The sequence below is a fragment of the Cebus imitator genome, unplaced genomic scaffold, assembly GCF_001604975.1.
Source record: "Cebus imitator isolate Cc_AM_T3 unplaced genomic scaffold, Cebus_imitator-1.0 Scaffold22, whole genome shotgun sequence".
Classification (NCBI taxonomy): Eukaryota; Metazoa; Chordata; class Mammalia; order Primates; family Cebidae; genus Cebus; species Cebus imitator.
In genome coordinates, this window is record NW_016107337.1 from 461,679 (window position 1) to 483,785 (window position 22,107).

Genomic DNA, 22,107 nt, shown 5'->3' on the forward strand with positions numbered 1-22,107 from the left:
ATCAAAAAGCTGTACTTGTATTAGTTACATTATAACAGGGAGCTTTTTTTTTCTTTCTGGAGGCTATAGCGTAGAAATTGATGTAAAGAATACTAAGTTGTATTCTTTACACACAGTTGAGAAATACTATTATTGATATAATTATTTTTTTTGAGACAGAGTCTCACTCTGTCACCCAGGCTGGAGTGCAGTGGCACAGTTGCCGCTCACTGCAACCTCCGCCTCCCAGGTTCAAGCGATTCTTTTGCCTCAGCCTCCTGAGTAGCTAGGATTACAGGCACGTGCCACCACGCCCAGCTAATTTTTGTATTTTTAGTAGAGACGAGGTTTCAACGCCTTGGCCAGGCTGGTCTCGAACTCCTGACCTTGTGATCCACCCGCCTCGGCCTCCCAAAGTGCTGGGATTACAGGCATGAGCCACCGCGCCCAGCCGAAATATTATTAAAATAATGCATTTGCCGGGTACAGTAGCTCATGCCTGTAATCCCAGTACTTTGGGAGGCCAAGGCAGGTAGATCAGTTGAGCCCAGGGGTTTAAGACCAGCCTGGGCAACACTGCAAAAACTCTACCAAAAAATACAAAAATTAGCTGGGTGTGGTGACCTGCGCCTGTACTCCCAGCTACTCAGCTGGGCTGAAGGCTGCGGTAAGCAGTGATTGCACCACAGCATTCCATCCTAGACAACAGAGTGAGACCCTGTCTTTAAAAAAAAAATCATTCATTCTAAGGACAAAAAATATAGTCAGCTTTACTGTGTCAAATTAGTTGTTTCCTAGAAATCACATCATTAGAGCTTGCATTACAAAAACAGTAGCTTAAGTAGGACAAAAAGAATTAGAGAGTTTCAGACTCAAAATTAACATTATATGTAGGAATTTCAATAATAATGGACTCTTTAAAATTCACTAGTATAACATGAATAAATTCAGCTTTTGATTACATTTAGCTTTTACTAAAAGTCACTCGTTATAATTTAAGAGAACTGTCAAAATGGCTGAGTTACATGTGATAATGTTCTTTCCTTTCTGCACTTGATGTTACTTTGGTACAAGTTCTTTTTTTTAATTTATTTATTTTATTTATTTATTTTTAGATGGGGTTTCACCATGATGACCAGGCTGGTCTTGAACTCCTGACCTCAGGTGATCCACCCACCTCAGCCTCCTAAAGTGCTAGGATTACAGGCGTGAGCCACCGTGCGCGGCTATGGTACAAGTTCTAAGCAGCAACGAAACTGAAGTGGTCCATATATTGTTACCTTAATGATGATTTAAGTGTTACATTCAGTTTGGGTGTTAGCTCTCACTGTTGAAGAACTGACCATTATTTTAAGATGATTTACTTCCTGACTTAAATTTAATATAGGAATAGATCTTTGAGACAATGCTTTTTAAATATCATCTGTTTTAATCTTTTTCATTATGTTTGGGCTCTATTTGTGTTTTTGACAGGCCTTAGTCTACTTTCACAGGGCAGAACAAGGTAAGGTATTTTTCGTTACACATATTAATATAGTTAAAATTGTACTAATGCTGAATATATACTATAATAACAATTTCTAAAGGAAAGATGTTTATTCTTTTATACTTTCTTTTTGGTGCCAGATATTATAAAACAATTTTTACAGTCTTTATTCAGTAAACATATACTGAATGAGAAATAGGCTGCTACTGAACTGTAGTTTAGAGCTGCAGTTCTGGAATGTCCTTCATTTGAAGGCTGAATGTCCTAATTCAGTCTTCCTTTGTGAGAGGAGTCTCTGACATGGTAATTGTCTTATTCAAGACTGAGTCTCTGACATGGTGATTATCATATTCAAGACTGTACATATTGGCCAGATGTGGTGGCTCACACCTGTAATCCCAGCACTTTGGGAGGCTAAGGCAGGAGAATCACTTATGTCCAGGAGTTTGAGACCAGCCTGGACAACATAGCAAGACCTCATCTCTGCCAAAAAGTAAAAATTAGCCAGGTGTGGTAGCACACACCTGTAGTCCCAGCTATTCAAATGGCTGAGGCAGGAAGATCACTTGAGACTAGGAGTTCTAGGCTACAGTGAGCTTTGATTGTGCCACTGCACTATAGCCTGGGCCACAGAGTGATACCTGTCTGAAAAACAGAAAAGATTATGCATCTCATTAGAGGCATTTAGTAGGAATTCTGCTATTTAGCCAGGCTAGTTCTATTGCAGATACTGTGAAAAAGAGTTTCAGGTTATGCTTGTTTTGAAAAAATGACTAGTCCTATAAAACTGTCACCAGCCCATCCTAAATTTATCCTTTTTAATATTCATACACTAAGGCGGGGGGATAAGAGACAAAAGTATATGTTACCAAATAGACCATAAAAACCATTTAAATATATTCTGTAAAACGTAGAAGAAAATTAAGAAGATATCATGTTTATCAAATTTGAGATCCTACACATAATGGACTTGTTCAGATGCTTTTATGATACCAGTTTTTTTTAAAAACATATCCTCTACAGAATTTTATCAGTGTTACATATCTCTGTAATTTATCAATTATGATTTATTCATTACCTTCTATTGATACCCTCTTATAATCATACTGTTTCACATATCATGAATATGAATCTAGGAATGACCTTTTTATTTTTAAAAGGGACTTAAAAGTTAATTACAAAGTAAAAATAAAGGACCTTAGAGACTTAAGGATTCGGGGTGTTGAGAAAAACATGGTCCTGCCCTCATGGAGCTAAAATAATCCTTGGTAACTTCAGTCATTCTTCAGTGATCTGACCTTATTTCTTTCTGTTCCATATTTAGTTCAGAAACACCTCCTATGACCTTAGTATCTTTTATTTTTCCAATGAGACTTAACACTCAATACTATGAAAATTTACATGTCTAAGACTGTAAATTCAGAGAAGATGGGGACTTTGTCTTTTAGGCTCACAATTGCACCCTCATTACTTGGCACAATGCTTGGCCAATTTGTTGAATGACTTGAGTAAACAGATGAATGATTGGATGAATGAATATATGAATATATTTAACCCCAGGACAACCTAAGTATATCAACATAGCATCACACAAATCTGCTCAAATAAAAGAAGTAAAACAATTTTAGGTAAGGAACAAATGGAGTTAATTATTAATTGTATACAGGAAAACGTATTCCTTGAATACAGAGGATCTCAGATTGTTAGGAGGAAACTGTGTGAAGCATTAAGTGGGTGAGATAGTTCCATGCTTCATTCATGGTCTCCATTGTTTTTTTTTGTTTTTTTTTTTGAGAGGGAGTTTCGCTTTTGTTACCCAGGCTGGAGTGCAATGGCGCAATCTCGGCTCACTGCAACCTCCGCCTCCTGGGTTCAGGCAATTCTCCTGTCTCAGCCTCCTGAGTAGCTGGGATTACAGGCACGCACCACCATACCCAGCTAATTTTTTGTATTTTTAGTAGAGACGGGGTTTCACCATGTTGACCAGGATGGTCTTGATCTCTTGACCTCGTGATCCACCTGCCTCGGCCTCCCAAAGTGCTGGGATTACAGGCTTGAGCCACTGCGCCCGGCCTGTTTTTTTTTTTGTTTTTTTTGTTTTTTTTCAGCACTTCAAAGTTTGTATATCTAGTAAAGCATTCCTATATTACATTTAGTTGTGTTCTTGTTTCTCCTTTTCATTATAAAGTTGAAAACAGCGGAGGTTTTGTTTCATTCTCTATGCTTAAGTATAGCTGACATCCAGTAAATGTTGATCGAATGTGTATATATCATCATCATGATTTCATTCCCTTATTTAGCAGATATATATTGAATGTATGTTATGTTTCACACACTGTTGTAGGCACTTGGGGTACAGTAGGGAACTAAAGAGATCAAAAAGAATATCACTATCCTCAAATAGCATACATTCTATCAGGAGCTTCAGCTTCTCATCTATAAAATGGAGATATCCACATATAAAATTGTGAAAATGAGAAATGTGTATAATACAGTGCCTGGCACATTTGTAGATATTCATTAAATGGTAATTATTATTTTATAAATATATTTGTTTGAGATATAAACAGTTGAACAAAAGAGAATTCCCATTAGTCTCATCACTTATTGACCACACAAATTTATTGAAATTTAGACCCCAGAATCAAACCTTTAAAAATAAAAGCAATACTCTTTCATCTGAGATAATTTTTTCTTTCCTATGTGCAGTGGACCCAAACTTCTACAGCAAAAACTTACTTCTGTTAGGAAAGACATACTTGAAACTACACAACAAAAAGCTTGCTGCTCTGTGGCTAACGAAAGCCAGGGACTATCCAGCACACACAGAAGAGGATAAACAGGTAAAACATCTCCCGTAAAGTAAGGCAGAAAGGTTTTGAGGCACTATTAAATGGTGAATTAAGAACTTCTTTAAAAGTGTAATTTAATTGTCTAAATGCATAATATTGCTGAAAACAAGTGTGTTCATTTCAAGTGTAAGTTCGTTGGCATTTATATTTCTACACAGGAAATGTTTAGTTACTATAATCAAGCAGATGTTATGGGTTGCCTGCTATAATACAGAATTATTCCTATTTGACACACATGGCAGATTAAGATTTCTAAAACATGAAAGTGTGTACCAAACTATAAGAGCTGAGTCTCATCTGGTCACTGTTAAGAAGTTTTATTGTTACAATGTCCTATCCGGTTTTTGGAAACTCTTAGAAACTTAAATTTATAACATGTATTTTTCCATTTTAGATACAGACAGAAGCTGCTCAGTTGCTTACAAGTGTCAGTGACAAGAATTGAGAACTTTTCAGAGAAGATGTATGAAATAGCTAATAAACGCTGCCTTTTCGTTGAATTATAAAGTTCACATATGAAGCATAACTGTTCTGTGGCTTTTGAAATGTTGTGACCATTTAACAGTGTAAATATAAAAAATTCTAGGTTTCTTCACAAATAATAAGGTAAGAGAAATAATTGCTGTAAGAGTGGTAGAAATAAATCTCCATGGCTCAGGCAGAGAGACTATTTTGCATCTTGGATACCAGCAATGTAAAATAGTATGAGATTTCTAAGGATTGATCACATTGGGATGGGAGATCAAGCAAAGAAAGCTTTGTAGAGGAGGGGAAATGGATCTATAGGGGATATACAGGGGGATGGATTTTCAAGTTGGACTGATTCTAAGTTGAGATCTTGCAGAGAAGTTGTGGTGAAAAAGTTAGGATGTTGTGGGTTCTTGGCATAAAGTAGTAAAATGATTAAAAATATATGTAATTGGAGCTAACCTGTACAAAGAAAGAACTAAGTCAGGAGAGGACTGAAAATGGAGTGGTTTTCTTTTTTCTTTTTATTTTTTTAAGACAGAGTCTCACTCTATCACCCAGGCTGGAGTTCAGTGGTGCAGTCTCGGTCCACTGCAGCCTCTGCCTCATAGGTTCAAGTGATTCTCCTGCCTTAGCCTCCTGAGTGGCTAGGATTATAGGGTTGCCCCACCAGACCTGGTTAACTTTTGTATTTTTGGCACAGATGGGGTTTTGCCATGTTGGCCAGGCTGGTCTCGAAATCCTGGCCTCAAGTGACCCACCTACCTTGGCCTCCCAAAGTGCTGGGATTATAGGCATGAGCCACAGTGCCCAGCCAGTTTCCTTTTTTAAATATGGTGTAGTCTCATGGTAGATTGAATTTGTAATCAAAGTCAAAGTTCCATTCCCTAATGGAATGGAAGGAAGACAAAACTTAAGAGTGAAATGGAATACTAAGAAGGCAGGACTGTTCTACTCACTTGAGGCTGGAGTGGCACCACTGCAGATCTTTAAGTTTTATAATAAAAAGGAGTATCTTGAATGCCACTTAAAGAAAGAAAGACTGTGTGTGTATGTGGATTTTTCCCAAAGTATTTGGGAATTGTAATGTTACAATGAATTGTATGGGTATGTACCATTTATCATGTACATTTTAAAACAAAAAGGAAACCTGAGAATAGTGATTTTTGTACACCCATCTCTTAGATTCAACAGTTTTGCTGTACAGGTTGTGTATCCCTTATCTGAAATGCTTGGAGTAGAAGCATTTTGGATTTGGGATTTTTTTCAAATTTTGGATTATCTGCATACACACAATAAGATAATCTTAGAAGTGGTGGGACCCAAGTTTAAACAGAAAATTCACTTGTTTCATATACACCTTATGCACATAGCCTGAAGGTAACCTTAGACAATATTATTTTTAATAACTTTGTGCATTGAGAAAAAGTTTGTATACATTGAACCATCAGAAAGCAAAGTTGTTGTTACCTCAGCCACCCACGTGGGCAATTTGTGGTTGTTTGATGTCACCATCATTCCTGTGCTACCAATAAGCAGTCATTTTCTTATGCTTATTCACACATAAATACTTGACAGTAAAAAAATATGACATAACTTGCATGGGAATAAGGATATCCGGTTAAAAAAAATATGACATAGCATTGATACAGTGAAAAAATAATGTGGTCAGGGTAGCTAAGCAACAGTAGCATCACCAGAAACTTGCATCAACTGTTAAACGGCAACAACAATGGCAGGCTCTCAGTCTCCACTTAAGATGCTATATTTTATCTTTGTAGGTGAGGAGAAACAGAAGCAGTTGAAGGGTCAGGAAGTGGGTCTTTCTAGGGATGTGGTGGCATTCTGCTGGGTGGCTTTTTAAAATGGGTTTTTTTTTCTTTAGGGAGACCGAATAAACTGTTGTTGTGCACCTGTTTTGACTGACCTGTTACATCAGGCCAGATGTGGAATTTTCTACTTGTAGCTTCATTCTGGCACTCAGAAAGTTTTGGATTATGGAGCATGAATTTCAGATTTTTGGATTCAGGGATGTTCAACCTGTATTTATATATACATGTGTGTGTCTGTGTGTGTACAGACACATACATTACTAAACCTTTTGAAATTAATTGCAAGCATCATAATAGTTCACCCCTAAATGTTTCAGCACGCATTTTCTCAGAATAAAGATATCTTCCTAAATAAAAAGCATTATCATAACTAGAAAAGTTAACAATAATCTAACATCATGTAATATCTACCCATATTCAAATTTTCTCAAATGTCCCAAAATGTCTCATGCTTTTTAAAATCAGGATCCAGAGATTATACATTACATTTGATATGTTGCTAATCTTTCAATCTAAAACAGTTCCCCATCTTTTTCTTCTTGGAACATTGACTTTTTGAAGAGGCCAGTCCAGTTGTCATAGATTCTCTCTCATTCCAGATTGGCCTAATTGACCATACTTTGAGAACTGCTGTTCCATCTTATTTCCAGGACTCAAATTAGTTCTATTAGATCTTTGCCTGACTTTCATATTTATCACTTAGCAATTTTTCTTTTAGACTTTTTGTTTCATTTTCTTGGCTCTTTTCATCTATATTTTCCATGTCCCGTATTTTACCTTTGGTTGAGTCTATTCTTTCTTAAATACTTTGATTGCCTTCACTTCTGAGATCTGTTTATCTCCTTTTCCAAATTTTTTTCCTGATTTTACCCAGTCATTCACATCTGCATTTTGTTTGTCCAGTTCTGAGTTTTTAAGTTGCTATTTTGGATTTTTTTCATATCTATTTATTTAATTCACATATTGTGTTAAAGTTTACTCTCTTCTTTCTCATTTTCAGTTTTCTCTTTAGAGTGACTTTATTTTTTTTTTCCTAGGAATGTAATTTTATGTTGAGTTACCAGCAATACTAGGTCATCAAATGGGAAGGGGGAAAGGATCTGGGTTAGTTCAAGAATACTTTTTGCTAAGTTTTTATTTTTGTGAGATATCAGTAATAAAGCTTTTTATGGAGGTGAAGTTTTACCTCCTGATTCCTTAAGAGAACTTTAAAAAATATTTTTACTTTCAAATAATTATAGATTCACAAATTGGAAAAAAAAATCAGAGGTCCTGTGTACCTTTCTGTCAGCCTGTCCCAGTGCTAAGATTTCATATAACCGTAGTACAATAGCAAAACCTGGAAACTGACATTGATACAGGCCACAGACCTTATTTAGATTTTACCACTTTTAAATGCTCTTGTGTGTATAATTGTATGCAATTCTATCACATGTAGATTTTTGGTAACTTGCCACCATAATCAAGATACAGACCTGCTCCATCGTTGCAAAGATCCCTGGTGCTCTTCCTTTATAGTCACACCCATCCACCTCCCTCCCCCACCATCCCTAACTTAAACACTAATCTCTTCTCCATAATTTTGTTATTTCAACAATTTTATACAAATGGAATCAATCGTACAGTGAGACCCTGTGACATTCTTTTTTCACTCAGCATAATCCCTTGAGACCTAAATTCCATCAATAGTTTGTTCCTTTTTAGAGTTGACTAGTATTTCATTGTATGGGCATACCATATCATCCATACATGGAGGGGCATTTAGGTTATTCCTGATAACTGGTTATTACAAATAAAGCTGCTATAGGCATTATATGCAGGTTTTTATGTCTACTTATCTCTCTGGAATACATGCCCAGGAGTGTGGCTACTGGGTCCTTTTATCTTCATTTTTTTCCCCTTTACTCTCTGAGGGTAGGTTTCTTCTGCAAGGCATGGTGCCTTCCCAAGATTCTGATTCTGTGCACTAAGTCTCTTCCGTTTGACTTCCCAGGAGCCTGATTCCCCACATGTCACATTGGTTCTTGACATTTTCCCTCTAAGGGTGAGACTCACTACTGAGAATGAACCCCAGGAATCCCTTACGTTCTCCTTCCTGTACAGTCCCCACCTGATTCTGTTCTTGTGTGCATTCCAGAGCTGACTGCTGGCTTGAGATGCTTATTTTCTCACATACATGTTTATAGAAGTTGGTAATACTGTCTTCTAAGATATTACATAAGTAGGCGATATCTCTCCCTTATAGAGGTTTCCTTCCTTTCTTTTGAGCATGTGAAAAGAACGCTGAATTTGGAAAATGGCCATGATCCTATAAGAACCTAAAAGCTCTCAATTTCTTGATGGCAAAGTTAACTGAGTTAACTAGGGGCTGTGTACTAGCTGTGGATGTTGTAAAAATGACTTCTCTCATAAACTTTGCTCATCTATAAAATAAGCATCATTAAAGAAACAAAAAACCCACCAATTTCACAGAGTTGTAAGGAATAAGAGAATAATTTACGTAAAGGATTTACCATGAGATAATTGCTATTATCTCTGATTTTGTTCTTGGTTGAAAACTGAGGAGATAAATTTTGCAATTTAAGAGATGTCACTTTTGGACTTAGATCAAATCCCCAGTTTACCTAAAGTTTGGCTTTTAAGGTCAACTAATTAAGTGTTACAGGAGAACTGTTGTGTTATTTCAAAAAAAGAAGATATTACTTCTGCAACATCCACCAAGTTTTTTTAGGTTCAACCAAACAAACATTCAGACTTAACAAGCCTACAGTAGGCTATATTTGGCACCACTTTACTCAGAAGGCTATAGGACAGGAACCACAGCTCGCCAGCAGGGCAATTTTAAACCTCCTTTCAGAAGACGGTTTCCTAATAGCAGTCTATGCTAGGGTATCTCCTAGGAGATGACAGTCTCCTAGGACTATCATCTCCCCAGGTAACAGCTCAGGGTACTCTTTAAAGGACACCCAGTATAGGAGTTTTCCACTCAGGTATGCCCAAAGCTATGGCTTTCTATCATGTATCTGGAGATTTCCCAGTCCAGATGTAACTTACCAGTCAGGGGCCATGTTTCCCAGAAGCAAAGTTGCCTGGCAATACAGTTGACACATACCATCCTCCTATTTAGTTTTCGGGGTAGGAAGAGCTAGATAGTTAACAGAAGTCATCAGGGGAAAAAGGTTTTGTTAACCTGTACATTTTCAACTACTTGGGAAGTACAGGCGGGAAAAAACCCCAAAACACGGGTAAGCTACTTTCCCTGGAAAAAAACAAACAACTAAACTGATCTAATAGAATGGTGTTGGGCCTGTGATCCACTCCCTGGGCCATTTACTGGTGGTGGGGGCGGGGGAGCCACCAAAATGAAGTAGCAACATAAACCTGTCTCTGAGCCTCCTTCTCTTGTCTGTTTCCTCATGAACTGTGTTTTGGGCACAGAGAATCTTCTTGCACTTTTAATTTCTTTCTGGTTGATCCAGCACAGAACAGTAATGGGAAGGGAGAAGAGAGAGAAGGTGAGCGGGGACCATTATTTCATTAGTTTTTCTGACTGCTACTAGGTAGATAAATCAAGACAGCTCTGCCTGGAGGTCTTGGATATCTATAATTGGGTGTGAAAACTGGATGACCCTGATGAATTCTCCAAAATAAAGCTGGTTTGGTCTCTTGTAAAGCTCTGTGTAGCCTCACCTGGTGAATCTTAATTTCTTGAGGAGAGAGACCAGTACCCTGAAAACCAACTGGAAGGCCACCTTCTTAAGTCAAATCTGCTAAATCATACCTGTGAATGATAGTCAAAAACTTCTGTCATAGCAAAATTTATATAGCGGTGGTACCATTTGTAATTCTAGTACTTAATTTTTTTATGGTATAATTAAGGCAGTCCTTTTTCAAGAGCAGTTAACTCTCTATCACGTAAGCTGTCTTATACATTAGAATTTTTTTAATTCTTTAGGCTTGAAAATAACCAGTGTCTACAATTAGGATTTGGAAAAGGAGTCTATTCACCAAGCAGATTACTGCCTTTCTTTCACCTTTACTATGAATTCTGAATAAAATACAGAACACACTCTCAATTAATATGTAGAAAAATAAAATTTTGGCAAAACAACACTGTTTATGGAAGTTAAAATGTATACTGGTTTTTTTTCTGTATGTACTTAGCAGTGATATATTTATAGGCAACACATTCTAAGAAGTCAGTTCCATGGCTATAAAAAATGTTTAAGTTAATGAAATTTACAGTGCATATTAAAAGCATGATACAAATGGAAATTTAAAATTTTGTATTAGGAAGCCCAGTTTGCTAAAAATGGCACTAATATCATTAACATCAGATTTTAATTTGTTACACATTTTTCTAATTCAGCAGAGGCCTTATGATGAAAAACAATGAAAAAGTGTTACTTAGGACAAAAATAATTATCTATATCAAAAGGGGGAGACCCAAAAGATTTTTATGTGCTTATTTAATTCAGATAAGAGCTGTTATGAATTTGAGAGAAATGAAGATATTCAAACACTAACAGAAAATCATTAGCCTCATATTTGTTAGAGCATTCAAATGTTTATGTAACTCTTCAATCCATCTGGCTTTATAAAATCAAAACTTTGAACACAAAAAACGTGGCAGAGTTCACATTACTTTTTATATGTTCCTAAGTATGAAATTGCATCAATTTATTATGAATTAAATTTTGAAGAACACAGATTTTAAAACGAAGTACAAAAGTGCCTGATTCTTTTTAATTCCACAAATACCTAGCATCCCAAAATAACACGTAAACAGACTTCTATGCTGCTCAATGAATCCTTCCAATTTCGATAATAAACTAAATAGTATCAGATCTAGTATATGAGTTTCATGTGTAAGTTACGGTTTTATCCATTGCTTTGACAATATTACTGATGTAATAGGGAAAAATTTTTCAACTATTTATTTAAAACAATCTGACAGGTTCAAGCACCTATCTTCAGAAAAGCCAGCAGCATTTTTTTTTAAAACATATTCAAAGTAAGATTTGGCCTAAGCCCTTAATACCTTCCTGAATAGCCATGCAACTAAACACCCTTGGGAGATGTTACATAAGGGAAAGAAGAACATGGAGCAATTTGCACTTTTTCCCCTAGATAATGTTAACAAGATAAAGCAAATCCAGATCTTTATGAATGAACGGCTGTCATGTTTAATACACTTGGAGCTCTATAAAACTAGAGCCACTATCATATATGCTTATATAGATATATACGTATTTTTAATAAAGTCTCTCACTTGCTTGAAAATTTAAGGATGATCTTTTTCCTGGTCAGTCATTTCAAGGGAACAATAAATAAAGTAGAAAAGGATGAACTGTTTTGCATATTTCTGTGGAAAAACGGAAAACATACTTTTGAGAGGTTTGAAAAATTCACTGTACAGAATAAACAGCTTATATACACTATCTGTGCAATTTTTCTTGGCTGGGGTATTTAAATGCAAGAGCTCCTCCAAAATAAGAAGCCACATTCATTCTTGTCCAAATCCTTCTGTCTCTTCTATTGCAAAGAGAAGTTTTTCCTTTAGTTGTTCATAACTCTTATATGGTGGTAGGTCCAAGCGATTAAAACTGAACAGAAACAAAAACAAAATCAGATATTTTCAATAAATTGAAAAAAATTCTAAAAGAATATTTTTCAAAGCACACAGAAAAAGCTGAATGGATATGTTAATACATATTATATATGTAAAAATTTTGCTGGAAGTATTCTAACAGACAATTTACTACTATATTACTTAATTGGTATATTAACATTTCTTAAGTTTCTTAAAGCAATCCAAATTTAAGACTTACATATAAAAACTATTTTAACATCTCCCAGAGAAAAATGGAATTACAAATATTAAGTATAGCAATATGGATAAAGACTGGAATTTTTTTAATAAAGCATTAATTTTCTCTTTACTGTTCCTGTTACATGTGTCACGAGTCCTCCTAACTTCTCTTAGGATAAGAGTCCATTTCATTCATCCACTCACTCATTCATCATTCATTTACCTAGAATCTTTATATAACAGATACTGTTCTAAAAACTAGTGATACAATAAAGAAAGCTAAGATCCCTGTCTTCGTAGTATTTACATTCTGGGGTGGAGACAGTCAGTGAACAAATACATACGTTTGTCTTTTCAAATAATCTAACCACATATAAAATGCTTCTAAAATGATACATTTTCCAGTCTTGCCTGACTCAAATAATTCCATTCTGGGATTAACTGATGAAAAATTTTAAAATACTGAAAAATGCTTAAAATAACAGTGTATTTTTCAGTTTAGAAAGGTAGAATAACATTTCATTTTGAGAGGTATAGCAGTGAGTAGCTAGATGAGGATCTGGGTGTTCAGGGTTTTGGTCCCCACAGTAGCAGTGACTAATGAGGTATCTCTGAGTAAGAACCCTTCTGTACCCTCATTTTCTCATGTGGAAGAGTTTTAGAGATTACCCAGGTATCCTCTTGCCACTCCCACCACTTTCCATGTGCCCTTGACCCTCCCCTGTCAGTCAGGAAACCTGAAAATTAAGAGCCTTTGAAACAAGGCAGCTAATTAGAACAGAGTTGTTCTAAGACTGTATTATTGTCTGTATTTTAAAAGAAGTTAAAGATACTAATAGCAGCAATTAAGTAGACCATATGTTGCTCTCCCCTTTATACTTCAAGGTAGAATATGATAGCAAGGTCAGAAAAAAATATTTTTTAAATACTTCCTATACAGGACAACCAATCACTTTCTGTTCTCTTACATCTTTCATATATAGCCTTTGCCAAATTCTGTCATTCTGTCATATATTCCATATTTTCTCCTGGTTATTTATTTAGAGATAGGGTCTGGGTCTGTCGCCTAGGCTAGGGTGCAGTGGCACTGTCTCGGCTCACTGCAACCTCAACTTCCCAGGCTCAAATAATCCTCCCACCTCAGCCCCCAGAGTAGCTGGGAGTATGGGTGCATGCTACCGTGGCCATTTTGTAGAGATGAAGCTTTGCCATGTTGCCCAGGCTCCTCCTGATGATTTCTACTGCCACTACATCCCTCTGTACATACTTCCCCATCATCTCTTATCTGGATCATCAGAGAATTTCCTGCCTACTGAACTGTGAGTCCATTTTGTTTTGTTTCTTTTTTACTTTTTGCTAAAAAGACATACAGTTTATGCCACTCTTCAAAAACCTTTGCTGCTTTTGAGTTACTATGGGTGGGGCGGGGGCTGTGGTAGGGAAATTAAGCTTATGCTCTTTACCATCAACTTGGTCCATGCTCTCCCGAGCATACCACCCTTGCTTTTCTGTGACCCTGCTCTCTATGGTCTAGAATATACTTTTCATCAAGAACTAGACCAAATGCTACAACTTCCTCTTTAAACATCTTAACACGGATAATATCCCTATCCATAAGCTCCCTTTATTTCTGCTTTAGCATCTATTTTAATCTACTCTGGATTAGGACTGACTGGTTTCTCTCTTTAGATTCTAAAATTCACGAGGGCAGTCATCTCTGTACTCCCATAAGGCTGATCTGTTTCACACAGGGTTGACATTTAGTAAATGTTGAGTTGAAAAGCATGAAAGTGGGTTACTTGAAAACATCCAAAACAGGCTTCTGTTTTAAAACACTGGCTATTATGTTTTGTGCTGTTTTACAAAAAGGCAGAGACATGCTAAAATCGATTCTGCTTTCTTCAGTCACTGACCCCAAGACTATACCTTGAACCCTGCCATCACCAGTAAAGGAAGTTTCTAATTTAAAAATCCTGTTCTCTTACCATGTCTTTCCAGTTTATTTCAATTAAAATGACAGCCTGTTGACCCATGACTTCATCATCCTATCTTGTCCTGTCCTCAGCCTCTTGTTCTTTTTGCTTTATCTACAGCCCATCACTATAATTACTTTAGAAATCATGGTCCATCATTATATATTATAAGATATTTGTATTTTATTTGTATTTATAAAAGTATTTGCAAATAATTTTATTTTTCATTTATTTTGAGACAGAGTCTAGCTCTATATCCCAGGCTGGATGGAGTGCAGTGGCGCAATCTCGGCTCACTACAACTTCAGTCTCTGGGGTTGAAGTGAATCTCCTGCCTCAGCCTCCTGAGTAGCTGGGATTACAGGCATGCACTGCCATACCCAGCTACTTTTTGTATTTTTAGTAGAGATGATGTTTTACCACATTGGCCAGGCTGGTCTCGAACTCCTGGGATCTGCCCACATCAGCCTCCCAAAAGGGATTACAGGTGTGAGCCACATCACCCATCCTACAAATACTTTTAAATCTCACACCTCTCCCTCTTTTGAATTAACTAATCAACTGAAATTCTGATGAACCCAACCTTCAGCTTTCTTTTTCATTTCACCTTAACTACTAAAAATTGCTGGGGGGGAAATAATGCATTCAAGTAGGTTGTCACTTCAAGTGTACTACTAATCCAAGTGCACAATCCAATTTTGCCTAGCAATCTTAGCCATGTTCCTATAATCAATACGTTCCTATTCTCTAACAATTCTCCCAATTCCTTTTTTTCTTTCAAAAGTTTTTCCTTTTTCACTCTTAGCCAGTGAATTCTCCCTATATTTTGAGAAAACAGAAATCAATGGGTGGTTATTACCTTCTCTTCACAAAATTTGAAATCTATTTTAACTCTCCCCTTGCCTCAAAAATCTCTCAACACACACACACACACATGTACGTGTACATATTGGATCTACCGCTTTAATCGAAGCCAGAGGTCTTCAAATTTTGGTCACAGGATCCCTCTTCACTCTTAAGCATATTGTCAACCTCGGCTAGGAGTGGTGACTCATGCCTATAATCCCAGCACTTTCAGAGGCCAAGGCAGAAGGATAACTTGAGTCCAGAGTTTAAGACTCACCTGGGACAACATCGCAAGACTTTATCCCTACAAAAAGTTTAAAAATTAGCCAGGCATAGTGGTGTACGCTGGTTGTCCCAGGTACTGAGGAGGCTATGGCGGGAGGATTGCTTGAACCCAGGAGGTTGAGGCTGCAGTGAGATGTGTTGTGCTACTTACTAACCAGGGTAAGACGGCAAGACTGTCTTGAAAAAAAAAATTTCTAACTCCAAAGAGCTTTTATTTATGTGAATTATAGTTACTGATACTCACTGGATTAGTAGTTAAAACAGAAGTTTAAAAAATACTCATCTTGATATGAAAATAAACATTAACATTTTAATGGGAAAAACCCAACTACTTAAGAAAAAAATGGTGGAAAGAATGACCTTGTTTAATAGTTTTCTATAGTAATAGAAAACATCTGGATTCTAATCTATGGCCCCACACAGATAAATAGAAAGTGGAGATATGCTCTACCCATCTTGTCAGGTAATTATGGATATTATTGATACCAACTAAATTTGACAAATGTATGCACAAAATGGGTTTGAAATCAAGTCAAAGAACTCTCTGTACTTCATTACACGAAGTCTATTGTTTTCTGTTACACTTTGTTTTTGGTTTTATTCTTTTTGAGATGGCCTTATTCTGTCACCGACTAGAGTGCAGTGGTGTGATCATGGATCATTGCAGCTTTGACTTCCCTTGCTCCAGTGATCCACCTCAGCCTCCAGAGTAGCTGGGACTACAGGCTGCACCACCACACCTGGCTAATATTTGTATTTTTTGTAGAGAGAGGGTTTCGCCATGTTGCCCAGGCTGGTCTCGAACTCCTGAGCTCAAGTGATCCTCCCACCTTGCCCTTCCAAAGTGTTGGGATTACATGTGTGAGCCACTGTGTCTGGCCTCTCTCTTGCACTTTGAACAGATCTTTTACCCATTCGTCATTTTGTAACAGTCATTGTAGCATTCACTGGTCATTTGAAAATAATGGCTTATCAAATTATAAAGATTTTCTAAATGTTGACATTTAATTATATAATAGAAAAAAAAATCACATTTGTTAAAATACCACTAATCTCATCAAAGAAGGTCTTCAGAAGCTGTCAAGCTCATGGTGGTAATTATCACCACCAACAAATGCCTGTTGTTTTCCTTAAAATGACAAGCTAACTTCATTACTTCTCAAGAAAATGTCTGCCAAATACCCAAATCTACATAAACTGTTGCTGGGTCATTTTTTTCAAGTAAAAACAGTGTTCCATAAAAGAAAGCAAATTAGTTCAGATTTCAACTCCAACAACTGCCCAAAAGCTTTCCTTCAAGAAAATCACTCTCTGATATGCACAAGTGCTATTTCAAGACTATTCTGTCACACAAATGTTAAAAAACCATATACTCAAGCATCAAGATTAAATATAGTAATTTTTACTGCTTTATAAAGAACTTCAGTGAACCTGCCTTTTTGCTTTTTTTTGCTTTAAACCTCAAGTGTATGGAGTTGAAGAATACAGAGGTAGCAGTTTGGTGCCATTGTCACAGGTTCACAAACCATTGCTTTTGCACCCCAAGTAGAAATTTCAAAGGCAAGCAATGACTTAATATGAAAATAGTTTTGACCTCTTGAAAGAACCACCTATCTCTAGGCTGTCATCTTTGTCCTGGGTAACTATAACAATTTTGGAACTACTCTCCCTGCATTCACTCTTGCATCCAATTCCTTCCCTACGCTGTTGTCTGAGCAATTTTTCTGGGATTCGATACTTGTTATTTAAAACTCTTAAAAGCTGTCTAATTTTTCTTTGATATCTCAATTATTTATATTAGACTATAAGGCTATATATAATTTAGTCCCTGCCTACATCCCCCAATTTTTTCATCTCCCTTTCTTCTACTTTACCAAGTTCCAATCATACCTATCATCTTCATTTCCTTCGAAAACAATTTCTTACTTCAGGGTCTTTGCTTACTTCAGCATTTCTGTTCAAAGAATGCTCTTTCTCTGTTTATTCCCACAGCATGCTACTTATTAAACTTAATTTAAACAAATTACCCCTTCCAAGAAATCTCCTTGACCACCAAACCTAGAGTAGGTTCCTATTAGTTATTCTCTATTAGAGTACTCTCATTTTTCCCCTCAAAGGACTTGCCAGGATTTGCACACAGTTACCTATTTGTCATTTGTGCCCCACAAACTTATTAAAAAACAGTGAATACTTAAATCTTACTTTATACACAGTGGGTACACTAATATTTGTTGAATCAATGGATGCATTTCTCAAGTATTTCTATTAATGAGAACATACTAAAGTGTTTAGTTATAGAATGCTGTATTAATCTGTTCTCAAAATTGAAATTCTGACTACTTTAATGAATAAACAGTTACACTGGATCTTACATATTTTTTTTTAAAAAGCAGAACAAAAGATTCTCTCTGGCTTTCACTTTCATATTTAGGATTCTTGAACTTACCACGTATGGCTTCTTGGTAACCAGGTGTCTTTGCCAACTTTTTCAATGCAAAACTTTTGAGGCCCATTACTTCCTACATCAGGAAAATAAGACAAAATTTATCTGGTCTTTTAAACTTTTTCTTCTGACAACTACGTAAATAACAGAACATGTTGCATAGTCATATGAATGATGCAAAATAAAGAAGAGATTCACAATGTAAACTGCTTCTGCCTGAGTAAGCTGCTTACTGCTACAGAGATCTAGCAATAAGAATTATATCAGCGGGAAGAAAATGATTTCTACAGAATGTCATTTCCTTCACAATCACCCTAGGGAGCAAAGCAACGGACACCTCAGCTTTATGAGGAGACATTCATTTTTGTTTTACAAGAGCTTTGATATTAGTCATTCATTTTTCTTTCTTCTAAATGAAGCCCTACCTATAGTACAGAAAAATAATCTTTAGGTTCAAGTCTATTGTATGTTCCATTATTATCACAAAATTATATACAGAAAGATCACAGTGAAACTACATTTACCCATGAGCTCAGCAAATCCTCCTAGAGGTAAACGGCAGGTTCCAGTGACGAACTGCAATAGTCGCATTCTTACTTCATTGTCTGTCTCTTTCACAAACTGTAATGAAATCAAATATACTTTAATATGAAATAAATGCTAAACTATCTTCAATCATGAAAGCAGTAGACACTTTAAGAAATTAAATAACACTGAATTGGTTCAAAAGACGTGCTAAAAAATGGTTATAGGGTCTGTCACTTACTAAGGCTGGGTACCATGCTAAGCACACTGTGAATCTCACTTCAGTTCATCCTCAGGAGAACACGGAGGCTGGCCACTATTATTACTACATCCATCTTGCAGCCAGGAAATACACGAGAAACTCGGAAAGGTTAATTCACTTATCTAAGGTCATACCAACAAAAGGTGCAACCAAGGTAGATGTTGTTGCCGGGTTGTAATATAACAGCTATCACCTATTAAGGGTTCCTGCCAAACAGTGTGCCACTGCTTTCAATGGATTTAGTTCTTACAACAATTCTATGAGATAGGTATAATCATTAGCATCCCATTGTACATATATACATTCCTCTAAAATTATCTATTTCATTGACTATTTTCATAGACATAAAAGGGTAATGTGGTAAAATACTAATTTGATTGGTTTGAGTATAACAGAAAACAAGGAACACAGGGAGCAGATTAAGAGTAGACATGTATCTTAAAAATAGGGAATAAACTTCAGCTAAGGATAAGACAAAACAGCTGTGCTAATCATAACCCAAAATGTTTCAGTGAAGAATTGTGTTGAGGTACATATTTCATCAAAACACAAGAAACAAAACCTATTCCCAGGTCTGGCATAAACCTCACTGCTTTCCCTAAAAGAAACTCCATTTAGAAAACAAGTATTCGTTTGGATTTATATGACCCTAAGCTTAGGCTTATTAGCTATGTAGGTACAAATGTCTAAACAGAAAGTCAGGAAGCACCAAGTGTAATGAAGCTGATAAGAACCCTAGAAGGGAAGATTACAGACAGCTGTATGCATACTGTATGTAATGCAATTCAGGTAATTTGGGCTTGAAAATGGATTTACTCCTTCCTACTTATGTATTTATTTATAATAGTATAGAATGCAAGGCCGGGCGCGGTGGCTCAAGCCTGTAATCCCAGCACTTTGGGAGGCCGAGGCAGGTGGATCACGAGGTCAAGAGATCGAGACCATCCTGGTCAACATGGTGAAACCCCGTCTCTACTAAAAATACAAAAACATTAGCTGGGCATGGTGGCGCGTGCCTGTAATCCCAGCTACTCAGGAGGCTGAGGCAGAAGAACCCAGGAGGCGGAGGTTGCGGTGAGCCGAGATCGTGCCATTGCACTCCAGCCTGGGTAGCATGAGTGAAACTCCGTCTCAAAAAAAAAAAAAAAAAAAATAGTATAGAATGCAAAAGGTTATGAAAGTGTACTATGTGAAAAGCAGCTTTCCTACCTTTGCCTCCAACCGCTCAGCTCCCTTCTAGAACTGTTTCCAGTTTTTTTCTCTGTCTTTTCAAAGATGATACATTTCCATACTAACATACACTTTTACTATACAGATAACTTTTAACCAAATAGCATCATATTACACACATTATTTAACAGCTTCCTTTTCCACTTAATACTGTATTGAAACATTCTCCAATATTTTTGTTAATTTTGCATTTTTAAAAAAGGAAAGAAAGGCTCGGCACGTTGGCTCATGCCTGTAATCCCAGCACTTTGGGAGGCCAAGGTGGATGGATTACTTGAGGTCAGGAGTTCAAGACCAGCCTGGCCAACATGGTGAAACCCTGTCTCTACTAAAAATATAAAAACTAACAGGGTGTAGTGGTGCACGCCTGTAATCCCAGCTACTCAGGGTTGGGGCGCTGAGGCAGCAAAATCACTTGAACCCGGTGGGCAGAGGGTGCAATGAGCCAAGATCCTGCCACTGCACTCCAGTCTGGGTGATAAAGTGAGAATCTGTCTCAAAAAAAAAAAAAGAAAGAAAAAGAATGACTCCAAGGTATAAACTTACATAGAATGGATGGATGGATGATAGTTTATTTACTCAGTTCCCTCTTTATGGACATTTAGGTTGTTTCAAATCTCTGTTAGTATACCAATAATGCTGCATTAAATACACTGGTATGTGCCACTTTACACATGTTTAAGTATATTTTAAGATAAATTTCTAGAAATGTCTACATATCTTTAAAATATCAAGCAATAAACTCATGACATACATCATTATGAAAAGATGCAACTTTTGGAAAGTCTACTATAATACAAAACCCAGCATTACTCTTCACCTGAAAATGAAACAGTTAAGGAGAAGTAAACCAGAGGTCCAGTCATTAAGTTGCTCAAATGAGTCCCAAATAGAATACTTATCTGAAGAATATCCCTGATCTGGAAATTTTAAATTCTCAAACACACAAAACAAAAAGTTTATTAAAATAAGATGTTCAAGATTAGTGTGGTACACTTGGATCCTGAGGCCATCCTATTACAGTTTAAGCAAAACACACACAAAACATATGTAAATAAATGAATAAAGTCATTTTTCGACATTATTCCCTCGATCATTCTAATTCCCTAGCATATATTACCTCAGAGGAATTAAAGTATCTTCACTGGCTCTCTTTACAAACATACTTCCTCATTTATTTATAGAATTAAGTGGAATTTAGACTACTTTGACACCACTAGAAAAAAAAGCTACACATACAACTATTACCTTACACCATTACTTAAATAAGATTCTGACGTTCACTCCTTCATTTTAGCAAGATAGTCAAAGAAGCAATAGTACTTTTAACGAGTGTTCACACTGTTCACTTAGAATTGGAAAATTATAAACTGTGTCCAAAAGCAGTCTCGATTAAAAATAATAAGCCATTTTTAAAACCATCATTTCATCAGAAAATATGTTGAGTACTTTGTTTCAAAAAAGATAAAAGCAAATACCTGCCAAAACCAAATTATTTGCTTGCTGTTTCTTGTATAATGCCGATAAACAGTATTTCTCTGCCAATCTGCCAAGTCAACCTCCTGCATGCCACACAACATAACCTGGGAAATGAGCACAGAATCAGGCCACGATAAAGATTTACTGAAGAAAATAATTATATGACTGAAATTTCCTGATGCACAGTTATGCATACAGCAAAATCATGTGAAAAGCTATCTGCACTGCAAATATTGATCACAATAAGCAAATCCAACAAAACTGTGGCAATTTAGCCTAACGCATTCCCTGGTACTTTATTTTACCCATGTTTATTGAACTCAAACTGAAAACCACATTTAGAGTGACTATTCTTCAAGAAAAACAGCTGTACTGAAAAGCAGGTCTCCTTTACCATATGTATATATGATATGAGGGGTGTGTGTGTGTGTGTTTGTGTTCAGGAGTATATAACTATATCTATATGTAAAATATAGACATAGATATAGATCTCCCAAACTGGGTATCCAAATTGATTAGTTCCAAACTTATTTCTGGTTCTCATTTTTAAAAAATCTACTTAGATTTTTAAAAATCTACGCTTTTTTTTAATATACTTTAAAAAAAATATGGGCCGGGCGCAGTGGCTCAAGCCT

The 22,107-nt window shown here is 36.4% G+C and overlaps 2 protein-coding genes across 8 annotated transcripts in view; one reads left to right on the forward strand and one right to left on the reverse strand.

The window, feature by feature from the left end:
- Positions 1-8,436, forward strand: part of RMDN1 (regulator of microtubule dynamics 1) — a 37,520-nt gene extending 29,084 nt beyond the window's left edge. For 3 of the 6 annotated variants that reach the window (XM_037736074.1, XM_037736073.1, XM_037736072.1), the window contains exons 8-10: positions 1,453-1,483; positions 4,175-4,308; positions 4,712-8,432. In XM_037736074.1, coding sequence (XP_037592002.1) covers positions 1,453-1,483; positions 4,175-4,308; positions 4,712-4,762 — 216 coding nt within the window. In that variant the 3' untranslated portion in view covers positions 4,763-8,432. Of the gene's footprint in view, positions 1-1,452; positions 1,484-4,174; positions 4,309-4,711 lie in introns of all 6 variants that reach the window. The other 3 variants (XR_005198971.1, XM_017521802.2, XM_017521800.2) reach the window with 3 other exon arrangements.
- Positions 8,437-10,638: 2,202 nt separating this feature from the next.
- The window catches only part of WWP1 (WW domain containing E3 ubiquitin protein ligase 1), a 112,221-nt gene continuing 100,752 nt past the window's right edge, over positions 10,639-22,107 (reverse strand). The window contains exons 22-25 of one of the 2 annotated variants that reach the window (XM_017521794.2): positions 21,472-21,576; positions 18,501-18,597; positions 17,980-18,052; positions 10,639-12,223 (exon numbers count right to left, since the gene is read on the reverse strand). In XM_017521794.2, coding sequence (XP_017377283.1) covers positions 12,124-12,223; positions 17,980-18,052; positions 18,501-18,597; positions 21,472-21,576 — 375 coding nt within the window. In that variant the 3' untranslated portion in view covers positions 10,639-12,123. The remainder of the gene's footprint in view (positions 12,224-17,979; positions 18,053-18,500; positions 18,598-21,471; positions 21,577-22,107) is intronic. The other variant, XM_017521795.2, reaches the window with a different exon arrangement.